The sequence below is a fragment of the Saccopteryx leptura genome, chromosome 9 (assembly GCF_036850995.1).
Source record: "Saccopteryx leptura isolate mSacLep1 chromosome 9, mSacLep1_pri_phased_curated, whole genome shotgun sequence".
In the NCBI taxonomy this organism is placed as follows: Eukaryota; Metazoa; Chordata; class Mammalia; order Chiroptera; family Emballonuridae; genus Saccopteryx; species Saccopteryx leptura.
The window spans coordinates 10406794-10418288 of NC_089511.1; the positions used below are offsets into that span (position 1 = coordinate 10406794).

At 53.5% G+C, this 11495-nt stretch overlaps 1 protein-coding gene across 1 annotated transcript in view; it reads left to right on the forward strand.

Annotated features, from left to right (window-relative positions):
• Nucleotides 1-9457, forward strand: part of DRC7 (dynein regulatory complex subunit 7) — an 18159-nt gene extending 8702 nt beyond the window's left edge. Inside the window, exons 7-17 of the mRNA XM_066348739.1 lie at nt 100-231; nt 2505-2577; nt 3507-3635; nt 3813-3941; nt 5165-5385; nt 6170-6385; nt 6956-7066; nt 7156-7266; nt 8150-8344; nt 9092-9231; nt 9328-9457. Coding sequence (XP_066204836.1) covers nt 100-231; nt 2505-2577; nt 3507-3635; nt 3813-3941; nt 5165-5385; nt 6170-6385; nt 6956-7066; nt 7156-7266; nt 8150-8344; nt 9092-9231; nt 9328-9442 — 1572 coding nt within the window. The 3' untranslated portion in view covers nt 9443-9457. The remainder of the gene's footprint in view (nt 1-99; nt 232-2504; nt 2578-3506; nt 3636-3812; nt 3942-5164; nt 5386-6169; nt 6386-6955; nt 7067-7155; nt 7267-8149; nt 8345-9091; nt 9232-9327) is intronic.
• Nucleotides 9458-11495: the final 2038 nt, after the last annotated feature.

An 11495-nucleotide genomic window follows, 5' to 3' on the forward strand; every position in this document is an offset into this window, starting at 1 on the left:
CCTTCTCTGCCCTGGAAGCAGCTGCTCCCACCACCCTGTGGAGCGGGGTGGAGGCGTGATGGCCGTGGGGTGTGCTCAGCTGGTCCCCTCCCCCATCAGGACTTGATCTTTGACCTGGGAGACCCTGTGAAGTGGGAGTACATGCTTTTGGGGACCAATAAGCCTTACCTGTCCATGACTGAGGAAGAAGATGAGGGTCTGAACGATGACGACGATGACTTAGAAAACCTGGTGAGTCTCATCCACCTGTGGGGGCCGGAGGGAGGGCTTCACACACTGTCTTTGTGTATGAGAGGCGACAGTCCAGATAGACCAATTATAGATTCCTTACACAGGGGACCAGTGTAAGGGCCATTGGAGGGCCGCCACATACAGTGCTCCTCTCACTGACCACCAATGAAAGAGGTGCCCCTTCTGGAAGTGTGGTGGGGGGCTGGATAAATGGCCTCAGGGGGCCGCCTGTGGCCCTCGGGCCATAGTTTGGGGAAGCCTGGTGTGCTCTCATTTTATAGATGGGCAAACAGGTCCAATGACCTGCCCAGGACCCACCCCCCACACCCAGTGGGGTAGGGGAGAGCTGGGACTTCCGTTCAGGTCTCCTGTCCCACACACAGGCCATCCTGTCCGGAGAGTATGCCCCTTGAAGCAGGGTACTAACACCTTCTCCACAGGCCTGGGGAGCCCCGGGGCTGGTCATTCTCACTCCCAGGACTTCCTGCAGAGCCACTGTGATCTCCCCCAAGCACTTGGCTTTTCTTGTCCATCCTGTTAGCCCTTCTAAAGGTCACTGATCTGGGGGCCTTCCCCAAGTTGTCGGCATCCCTTCTCTGACCTCATGGTCTTCCAGATAGGTCTGCAGGAAGCCTTGTGTGTGCAGGTCAGAGGCCCAGAGGCCATAGGCATTGGCCGTGACACCTTGGGCAAACTCCGTAATCCCCGGAAGCTTCAGTTTCGCCATCTGTATGTACAACAGAGGAGTAGGATCAATTCTAGTCATAAAACTAATAATGGGTGCGTGCATTTGCTAGGGTTGCCGTGACAAAGTACCACAGGCTGGGGGGCTTAACCAGTAGACATTTATTTTGTCACAGTTTTGGAGGCTGGAAGTCAAAGACCAAGGTGTCGGCAGGGTTGGTTTCTTCTGAGGCCTCTTTCTTTGGCGTGTAGATGGCTGTCTCCTCCCCATGTCACGACATGGCCATTCCCTCCTCCGTGTGTCTGTGTCCTAACCTCCTCCTCTTAAAAGGATACCAGTTGTGTTGGATTATGGCCCAGCCTAATGACCTCGTTTTAACTTAATTACCTCTTTAAAGAGCATGTCCCCAAATATTGTAACATTCTGAGGTACTGGGGGTAGTTCATGTGGATTTTGGGAGACACAATTCAGCCCCTAACAATAGGTGACACTCATTGTTACTAAGTGCCCTTACGAAGTGCCTGTAGGAGCTTAACCTGAATTAACTTGTCTAAATCGTCACAACCACCGGGTGAGGTGGGTACTAGTATTATCACCCATGATTATTATCATCTCATTTTACAAATACAAAGTCCTTACACACGGAAGGGTGAAGTAATTTACCCAAAGTTTCACACCCAGTAAGTGACGGAGCTGGGATTTGAACCTGGGATTTGACCGTCTCTGGCTCCGTAGTCTGGGTTCTCAACAGCAACTCTGTTCTACCTGCTGGGACTGTTCGCGAACAAAACGAGACCATTGGTGTGATGTGCTAGGCACAGCAGTGTCTACATGCTTGGAAACTGTACCCAGGTAGTGTCCTCAGCTCTTGGAGACTAGACTGTAAATCCAGGTGCATGGTGCCCCCTGCTGGCCACAATGGGGACTGATTAAATGAGCAGGTGGCAGAGGGTCTGAGCAACGTTTGTGGGAGAAAAGTTTTAAACTGTGAAAAACCTTTTCAAGTTTCTGTGGTCACCTAGCTGGAGGACCACTTGTCTAGCTCAGGCCTTATTTTACAGTTGGGGAAAACTAAGGCTCAGAGACAAAGAACAAACCAATAAGGACAGCCCGGCGGTGTCCCCGGCCCTTTACGTACCTTCCGTCAGTGAACCCTCCCAAGGACCCTGGTTCACAGTTGGGAAACTGGGGCTCAGAGCAGTTAAAGGACTTTCCCAGGCCCCCTTTGCTCATGTTCTATGGAGGATGGGGGTTGGGTCCACCTGACTCCAGAAGCCCCTCTCTTAACCAAGGGCCCGTGGCCGTGTCTGGTGCCTCTGCCAACCAAGGGAAGACGAGGTGTGCAGGGCAGGGGTGCTGCTGCCCAGGCCGGGAGGGTGCAGGGGGGGGGGTCCCCACCTGCCAGGAGCAGACTCCTCCTCTTCCTCCCTGTCTTGGGTCACACCGAGCCCGGTCAGAACTGTTTGTGACTTCTGGCCCCCCTCGGGGAGCTGGCAGACCACCCTGGCTTGGCGCTGGTGGGGGAAGACAGAGGCTCTGCCTGTCACTTCTCATCAGAACCAGCACCCCCCCCCCCACCTCCCAACAGGACAAGGAGGAAGAGGACAAGAGCTTCGACATGCCGTGCTCGTGGGCGGAGCAGATCGAGATCTCCCCGGAAGGTACTACATGCCGTGTTCACTCCCCCTCCCTGGGACCTGGGGAGGTCTCAGGCAAGAGCGAGGCAGAGGGGTGTGGGCAGAGGCCATCCTGGGCCCTCCTTCCCACCCCTCCTGCTTCCTGCGGTCCCGATCGTCTTTGCTTCCTGCCACACACACTCAGCTCTGCCGTCGGGGGCCTGACGCCAGTCTGGTGTACAGGAGGGGTCTCAGTTAACGCACGCTGGATGATGAAGTCCGGAGGCAATGGAGGACCAAGGACCGGGACAGTCATCCCTCTCCCTCACCCCACCCCGCCGGGAGGAGGCTGTGCACAGTGCTCAAATGGCACAGGGGAGCGGAGGTGTCAGGACTGGGGAGGGGAGGTGTCAGGACCGGGGAGGAGCAGGCAGAGAAAGCAGAAAGACAGGGACCCTTGTTCCCCATGCCAACATCTGCTGGCGGCTGAGGTTCTCCTCTAGGAAGGCCTGGACCCAAAGGGATGGCACAGGCTGTACGCTATTCCTACCGAATGGGAAGGGCCAGAGAAGGTGTCATGAGAACCCAGCAGAGGACATGGAGCTAAGCCTCGGGGTTGGGGCCTGGAGGCTGGGGAGAAAGGGCTTCTAGGAGGAAGAGCCACCTGAGCTAAGCTGTGAAGCATCAGAAGTCAGGTCAGGGCAGGAGGGGACGGCGTTTGCGGCAGGGAAGCCGGCACAGGCAAAGGCCTGACCAGGAGTGTGCGGTGTGGCTCTGATCGGAGAGCTCCGGCAGGGTAAGAGCGCCCCCTGGTGTCCATTCTCCTCCGCCTCCCTGGAGCGGGCTGGGGGCCTGGAGGGGCTGGGTCAGCACCCAGCAGAGAGCTCAGAGGACAGCGGCTGGATGAGTGGCCCCCCACCCCTGTTCCCCTGCTCTGGGGAGATCCTGCCCCCCAGCCCACTCTGTGTCTGCAGCGTTCGAGACCCGCTGCCCAGATGGGAAGAAGGTGATACAGTACAAGAAGGCCAAGCTGGAGAAGTGGGCCCCATACCTCAACAGCAATGGCCTCGTGTCCCGCCTGAGCACCTACGAGGACAAGGAGTGTAAGGGGGGCTGCCGGGAGTGGGGAGCGGGTCCGCTGACATGCTGTGTGATGTTGGGCACGTCACTGACACTCTCTCGGTGTCAGTGTGGGCCCTGCTGGCCTCCGTGTCCTGGGAATGGAGGGACAGAGGCTGGGGCAGCCGGCCGGCTACAGCCTGCCCCGATCGGGCCCACAGGTACCAAGATCTTGGAGGTAAAGGAGTGGTACCAGAATCGGGAGGACATGCTGGAGCTGAAGCACATAAACAAGGTCACCGGCCTGAACACAGACTACTTCAAGCCGGGCCATTCCCAGGCGCTGCGCGGTGAGCGGACCCCCTCGCTGGGCCAGCTGGGGCCCCAGCGGGGTCTTCCACACTCCTTAGGACAGCCCCTACGTGATTGGCGGGTGGTGGAAAGAACCAGTACCTGTTTATCGACAGGGTTCTTTGAGTGGCAAGCAACAGAAACAGCCCCCGCCTCCCTAAGCAACAGAAACAGCCCCGCCTCCCTAAGCAACAGAAACAGCCCCCGCCTCCCTAAGCAACAGAAACAGCCCCGCCTCCCTAAGCAACAGAAACAGCCCCGCCTCCCTAAGCAACAGAAACAGCCCCGCCTCCCTAAGCAACAGAAACAGCCCCGCCTCCCTAAGCAACAGAAACAGCCCCGCCTCCCTAAGCAAACCAGGTATGAGAGGTCAGGGGAAGCGCAGAAAATCCAAGGAAATGTGACAGATGTTCCTCCAGGAAAGTGAAAGCCAAGGCCACCTGCCGATTCTGTGCTTGGGATCAGGCACACACAGTGGGGGGCCACATCTAAGAGGGGTCAGGATGCTGAGCAATCCAACCCACAAAAGCCCCACCTGACAAGGGCGATGCAGAGGGCAGAAGGTGTGGAGGTTGTGGACACGACCATGAGCCCTGGGAAGGGAGGGAAGCACATGTCTTAGAAGAGAATCAACAGCCCTAATCAAGAAGTCACAAAAGGAAGCGTAGGGTCAATGTACCATCCACAAAAAAAAAAAAAAAAAAAAAAAAAAAAGCCTCACTTGATTGTTGAAATAATGAAAATAAATAATACTAGATCAGTGAGGGACCATCTTACAGTCCTCATGTTATCAAAGATAAGAAATGGTCCTATAGGGAGTGAGCTAGTGTGCAAAGCAGCAGACAAGCACCTCCGTCACTGCTGGCAGGACAGGAAATTGGGGCAACTTTTCCGGAGGGCAGCTGGGCACAATAATCAATACGAGCCTTAAAATACTTATGCTCTGTGACCAGCAGTTTGACGGCTGAGAATTTGTCCTCAGCAAATAATGGGAAAGAATTTTTTTTTTTTTAATGCATGATACAGATATTCATTATGGTGTCGTTTATAGTAAGAAAAAAAACAAACAAACTGGAAACGGCTTAACTAGCCAGCTCATCCAGGAGCAGCCATGGAGGTGCCTTCTCCCTGGGGCCTGGGGTCAGAGTTGGGTTATGCAGCCAGTGGCCAGGGCTCCTGGTGCTGACCCAGCGGCCTCCCCGGCCCCCACCTCCCACCGCAGTGCACTCATACGAGTCCATGCAGCCGGAGACGGACCGCGTTATGGAGTTCTACCAGGTGGCCCGTGTGGACGGCCTGGTGAAAAGGGAGGAGACGCCCAACACGATGACCGAATACTATCAAGGGCGGCCCGATTTCCTCTGCTACCGCCAGGTCCATTTCGGGCCCAGGGTTAAGAGGTTAACGATGAAGAGCGCAGAGTCAAACCCCCGGCCCATGGTGGTGAGTGCTTGCTGGGGCCTGGGATGGCGGGCTTGTCCGTTCTGGCGGGCGGGGTTACCCCAGATGGGAGAACCCTGACTCTAGAGGCATCTTTCCCAGGCAACCTCTCCTGTTTGTGCCCTCAGCCACTAGGCCAGGGAGTTATAATTTCCTTACTATTCTAAGAAGTGTACACTCAGACTAAATATTTAGAGTATACGGGGAAAAATATAAAAAATATATGGGGAAAAAAAATAAAGAGAAAAAAATAAAATAAATAGCTCAGAGTGGCATCTCTTCGATCTTAGTACATAATAATAGGTTTTGAGTCTTTTCTAACTTAATCGAAGTGTGTGTGTAGGTAGAATCCCTGTATCACCCACTTAACATTAAATTGTGCATTTTTTTCTCCATTTCATTACAAATTATTTGATGACTGAGTTTAATGGCTGCATACAAAAAAAGAAAAAAACAAAAAGCACCTCTTTCTAGCAGTAAGGGATGTCTAGTGCTAGAGAAGAATGCCTGGAGAGGTAGTGAGCTTCCCATCTCTGGAGGTAAGCAAACAGAGTGTTGTGAAGGAAGTCAGAGAAGAAATTCAGCACCACATCGGGCTGGAGTGGCTTGGCATTAGGAACCCATGGGGCCACGAGAACCATCGTCTGGCTAGGAGATGCTGCTCCACACCAACCCCCAAACGACCCCAGAACCCAGTGTCCTTGAGTGTCCTTTGCTCCTACCGTCAGGGACACACACAGAAATTCCCTTTCCCACCGCCCATCCCATGCATGTTCTGGCCTTCCAGAAAATCACCGAGCGGTTCTTCCGCAATCCGGCGAAGCCTGCGGATGAGGACGTGGTGGAGCGCGCGTTTCTGCTGGCAGAGGAGCGCATTCAGCTGCTCTACCACTGCCGCGAGGACCACATCACCGCCTCCAAGCGCGAGTTCCTGTGGCGCAGCGAGGTGGACAACAAGGGCAACAAGATCGTCATGACACCCGACATGTGTATCAGCTTCGAGGTGGGCCTGCGGGACATGGCGGGCAGAGTGGGTGCCGAGCTGAAACGGGAGTCCTGTGTCCGATCCCAGCAGCTTGGGAAAACTGGGATGGAAACTCCAGGTTCCCAAGCTGGGAAGTCCACCTCTGTCCCTGGGAAAATCAAGAGCTCCCATTCTGAACACTTCTCTTTGCAGCTTTTCTGAAAATCTTCCCCTTTCCACCAAGAAAGACAACCCAACAGGCCAAGACTACTCTGCATTGTCCCTAAAGCCCCTCCTCCCAGTCCTGGGCAGAGCAGACTCCAGATCCTGAGACCAGAGGAGACAACCCTCTCGCCCCCACGGGGCTGGCTTTACTTCAGATCCTCCCTCTGCTGTCACGTTCTTCTGAGTCTCTAGTTTCTCTTTGATTATCGCCTGTGTTTTTATAGATGAGGAAACTGGGGCCCAGAGAGGTTAAGCAACTTGCTTGAGGTCACACAGCTAGAAAAAACAGCAGGGGAAGAGTTGAACCCAAGAGGTCGGGCTCCAGAGTGTGTCCACGACCCCAACCATTGCTACCTCTCGGAGTCGCCGTGATCTCTGTTCCAGGTGGAGCCCATGGAAAACACCAAGAAGCTGCTCTTCCAGTACGAGGCCATGATGCTGCTGAAGAACGAGGAGAAGCTGTCCAGACATCAGGCCTGGGAATCGGAGCTGGAGGTGGGGTCCCATGGGAGAGTGGGCAGGTGGGAGGTGGCAGGGGCGAGGGGGCGTGCCTTAAATGTGCCCTCCCCCTCTTTCCAATTCAGGTGCTGGAGATCCTGAAGCTTCGAGAGGAAGAGGAGGAGGCGCACAAGCTGACCGTCTCCATCTACGACACGAAACGCAATGAGAAGAGCAAGGAGCACCGGGAGGCCGTGGTGAGCCCCGCCCCCTGACCCCCCCCCCCCCCCCCCCCGGAACTCCTGAGCGATGAGGATGCTCAGGGGTTCTGTCGGGAAGCCCTTCATAGGGGATGACGTCGTTATGGTCATCCTTGCTGCTGAGCTGACCATTTCCACGTATCACCCCAAAGAGCACTCAAGAGCCAGAACAGCCCCCCCTCCAGGGGCTGTGGCCAACCCAAGGCCTCCATGCACGGGGAGAGAATGAAAATCGCGCACCCACCTCCACCGGGGGCTCCTTCCAAGGCCGAGCCCTGGCTGGTAGCCCCAGCGAGCTAACTCTGGTTGAGGGTGTTCAGGTTGCAGGACCCTGGTTGGTTTGGAAGCCAGCTTCTAAATCTCCTTCACCAACCAACTAGAAATTTCTAAAACTAGTTTGAGGTTGGAGAAGCAGGACGGGCATCAGATGACTGGTCTCCCACTCCCAGGGGTCCCAGGGGTGGGCAGCAGTCTCCACCTCTCAACGGCCCTGGCCCTTGTCTGCCAACACGGGACATACGGCCCCAGGTGAAAGAGCAAAACAGGGACAGTTACTGGCAATTTTTGACTTAACATCATTAATAATAGCCATTTATTACTATTTACTGAGCAAGAGTCTACTGAGCATTAGGTGTGTGCAGCGGCTCCTGCAGGGTAGAGAGACAGGAATTCATGGAAGACAGAGAGCTGGCTGTTACCGATGACCACAGATACAAGAGACCACACCCAGGCTCCTTCTGAGACCTCTGTGCCAGAGGCACCAAACTCTAGGGTCTGGATTTGACGCCTGGTTTCGTGTGGTCCCACGTGGATGCAGAGCTGTCCAGGAGCTCTCTGCGGCCCCTGTGGCCCAGCTGACCCCCACCGCCCACCTCCACAGGAGCGTGTGGTGCACGAGGAGCACTTGCAGCAGGTGGAGGCCCAGCTGGACTACCTGGCCCCATTCCTGGCACAGCTGCCCCCAGGACAGAAGCTGACACGCTGGCAGGCCACGTGCCTCAAGGAAGATTGCCTCAGTGACTTCAAGCAGCGGCTCATTGACAAGGCCAACCTTATCCAGGCCCGTTTCGAGAGGGTACGGTCAGGGACCCGGGCGGAGGAGAGGACCCTGGTGTCCTCATCTTAAAAATGGGCTCAGGCCTGTTTGCCCACCATGTCACAGACTTGTGAGGGACTGATGCTTGGCCTTCCCAAATGACCAAGTTGTCCTTCCTTACTCTTGCTCATTGGGTGGAAGGGTGGATGGTGGGATGGATGGGTAGGTGAGTAGTGAATGAATGGATAGATGGTGGATAAATAAGAGGATGAATGAATGGGTAGACGGAGGGATGGGTAATGAATGGATGGATGTGGGTCAATGGATGGTTGGATAAATGGGTAGAGGGATAGCTGGATGGTGCATTGTAACAACTCTTAATCCTTAGTGCGTTTCTGTTAGTGGGAGGCGTACCATGCAACTGCCGTGCAGTATCTCATTTCATCTTCACCGAGACCTCTGTGGTGGTGGTGGTGGTGGGTGTGTGTATAATGACCCTCATTTGGCTGTCAGAAAAATTGGAAGCTCTGAAACGTAATTTTTCCCCAGCCACATGGCTATCTCAGTCTTGACCCCTGCTCTGACCTCATGGACATGCTATCCTAAACACAACCCAGTGGCTTCCAGTCAACATCTTGTGCCCCTGCCCCTGCTCCTCTGGTTTCCGTGGGTGAGGGTGGTGGAGTCAATCCTCACGGGCTGTCCGGTGGCCAGAGGGTGTCAGCGTGGGTGAGGGTCATCCCTCACCTCCCTCCCGCTCTCTCCTCCCCGTGCTCGTGCCCGCAGGAGACCCAGGAGCTGCAGAAGAAGAAGCAGTGGTACCAGGAGAACCAGGTGACCTTGACGGCCGAGGACGAGGACTTTTACCTGAGTTACTGCTCTCAGGCCATGTTCCGCATCCGCATCCTGGAACAGCGGCTCAGTCGGTGAGGGGCCGGGGGCGCCCGAAGGGGACCTCCTCGGAGGCTTGATGACCCGCTTTGTAAGCCTCCCCCCCTACCTCTCTCTCCCTCTGACTTCAGACACAAGGAGCAGGCCCCACTGAAGTACTTGGCTCTGGAGGAAAAGCTCTGCAAGGACCCACGGCTGGTCGGCCAGTCGTTGTTGTTTGACACCCCTCCTGGGGCCCCCACCTAAGCGGCCAGAGAAGGAAACCGCCCCCCCCACCCAGCCCGCCCCTGTGTTTCCTACCGCTAGCTAACGCCCGTGGATTCAGGTGCCTGGCCTCACTGCCTCTCTGCCTCCCTGCAGCTCCATCTAATCCTGCTTCTCATGCTTTCCCTGTTTATTAACAGGGAAATAAAAATAAAAGTAAAAAAAGCTACTCATGCTGTCCCTGTTTATTTACTCTTAATTTATGATTTATACCTTCTATTCCACAAGCTCTGGCACCAGCCTTTCTCGGCTTCCCTTCAGCTCCAACCTGGGACCACCCCCTTCCACCCACCTTGGCCCCCTTCCTCATTGACTTCCTGTTCTTCTTTCCATTGGGATGTTGAGCATTTGCAGCACCTATCTGCAGAGAGTCTCAAAAACTATCTAGCCTAAAATGCCAGTAATACTGAGAAACCCTGCTCAGGCTCAGTGGAAGCAAACAAATTACGACCACATGAACGGCGTGGTTGGACTTCCCGAAAATAATACCGATTCCAGATACAAACAAGTAGGTATTGCATGATTCCATTCCTATCACGAACAAACAAAAGGCAAACTCAATCAATGGTCTTAGAAGTCAGGACTGTGGTCACTCTTGGGGGTGAGGGTTAGTGAACAAAAGGGAGCCCCCCGGGGAACTTCTGGGGTGCTTGGTCATCTTCCTGATTCGAGTATGTTCAGATGGTGAAAGTTCATTGACCTAGTACACTGACAGTATGTGGAGTATGTGTTTTATACTTCTGTGTAAAGTGTTTCAAAATGGTGATCATGAATCGAATCAAGCTTTAACTTCCACTTAGTGTAGTAAGGTACCAAAGAATTGCAAAAATTAATGTTTTAGGAGGAAGAGTCAGGTTTCTTGTCCTCTCCTTTCTGTAGAGAGTGAGGGGAGAGAAATGTGAAAGTTTCCTGACTTGCAGAGACATACTGTGTAGGAAACCCCCTTTTACTAGGAAGCTTAAAGGGCATTTTATAATTTGGGCTAAGCATACAGAGAGATTTTGTAAATATGGTTTTTATACTTGTGTGTGATCTGCACCAACTCAGGATGGACGACAGCATTGTGTTGTAGATAGAGAGATTTTGTGCTGGGTTTTGAATGGAAGTAGAGAGGAAACTTGGAATTAAGCGAGCCCTTTTCCTCTCCTTTCTTTCCTTCTTTAACGGGCCTTTCACAAACGCTAATCCCCCTGGCGCCATGTATGCTCCCCTCCCATCCTGAAGGCGGATAGTTAATGTATATACCTCTCTAGACAAAGGGATGGCAGATGAACACTAAATGATTTGGGAATGTCTTTTAATATGTAAAACAACATTTTTCGCTATTGTGTTACCTTATAAGTGTTAATATGTAGGAATATTTTTATAAATCCTATAGATGATATAAGCTTGCTAATGATTATGTCATCTTCCCCTCCTCCTTTTCCCGACAACCTGTGTGTGATCAAGGGTCTAGAATCTACCTCAAGGCTGCGTTCCAGATGGCACGATTTGGGTCAACTATTCCCTGTGTTAGTCATATGCAGCCCGGCCGGCATATTAATAAATCTCCTCCTTTATTTTTATATTTTAACAGGGACAGAGAGAGAGTCAGAGAGAGGGATAGATAGGGACAGACAGACAGGAACAGAGAGAGAGATGAGAAGCATCAATCATCAGTTTTTCGTGGTGACACCTCATTTGTTCATTGATTGCTTTCTCTTATGTGCCTTGACCACGGGCCTTCAGCAGACCGAGTAACCCCTTGCTCGAGCCAGCGACCTTGGGTCCAAGCTGGTGAGCTTTTGCTCAAACCAGATGAGCCCTTGCTCAAGCTGGCGACCCCCGGGTCTCGAACCTGTGTCCTCCGCATCCCAGTCTGACGCTCTATCCCCTGTGCCACCGCCTGGTCAGGCAATAAATCTCCTCCTTTAAATATATAAAACTCCTTAAAAGTTCATTTGGACTTGGTGTCTCTACATAAACCTGGCAAAACGTTACTTTACAACATTAACAAGAAATTCAGGGGGGAAAGGAACAAGGTAAATGACATTAG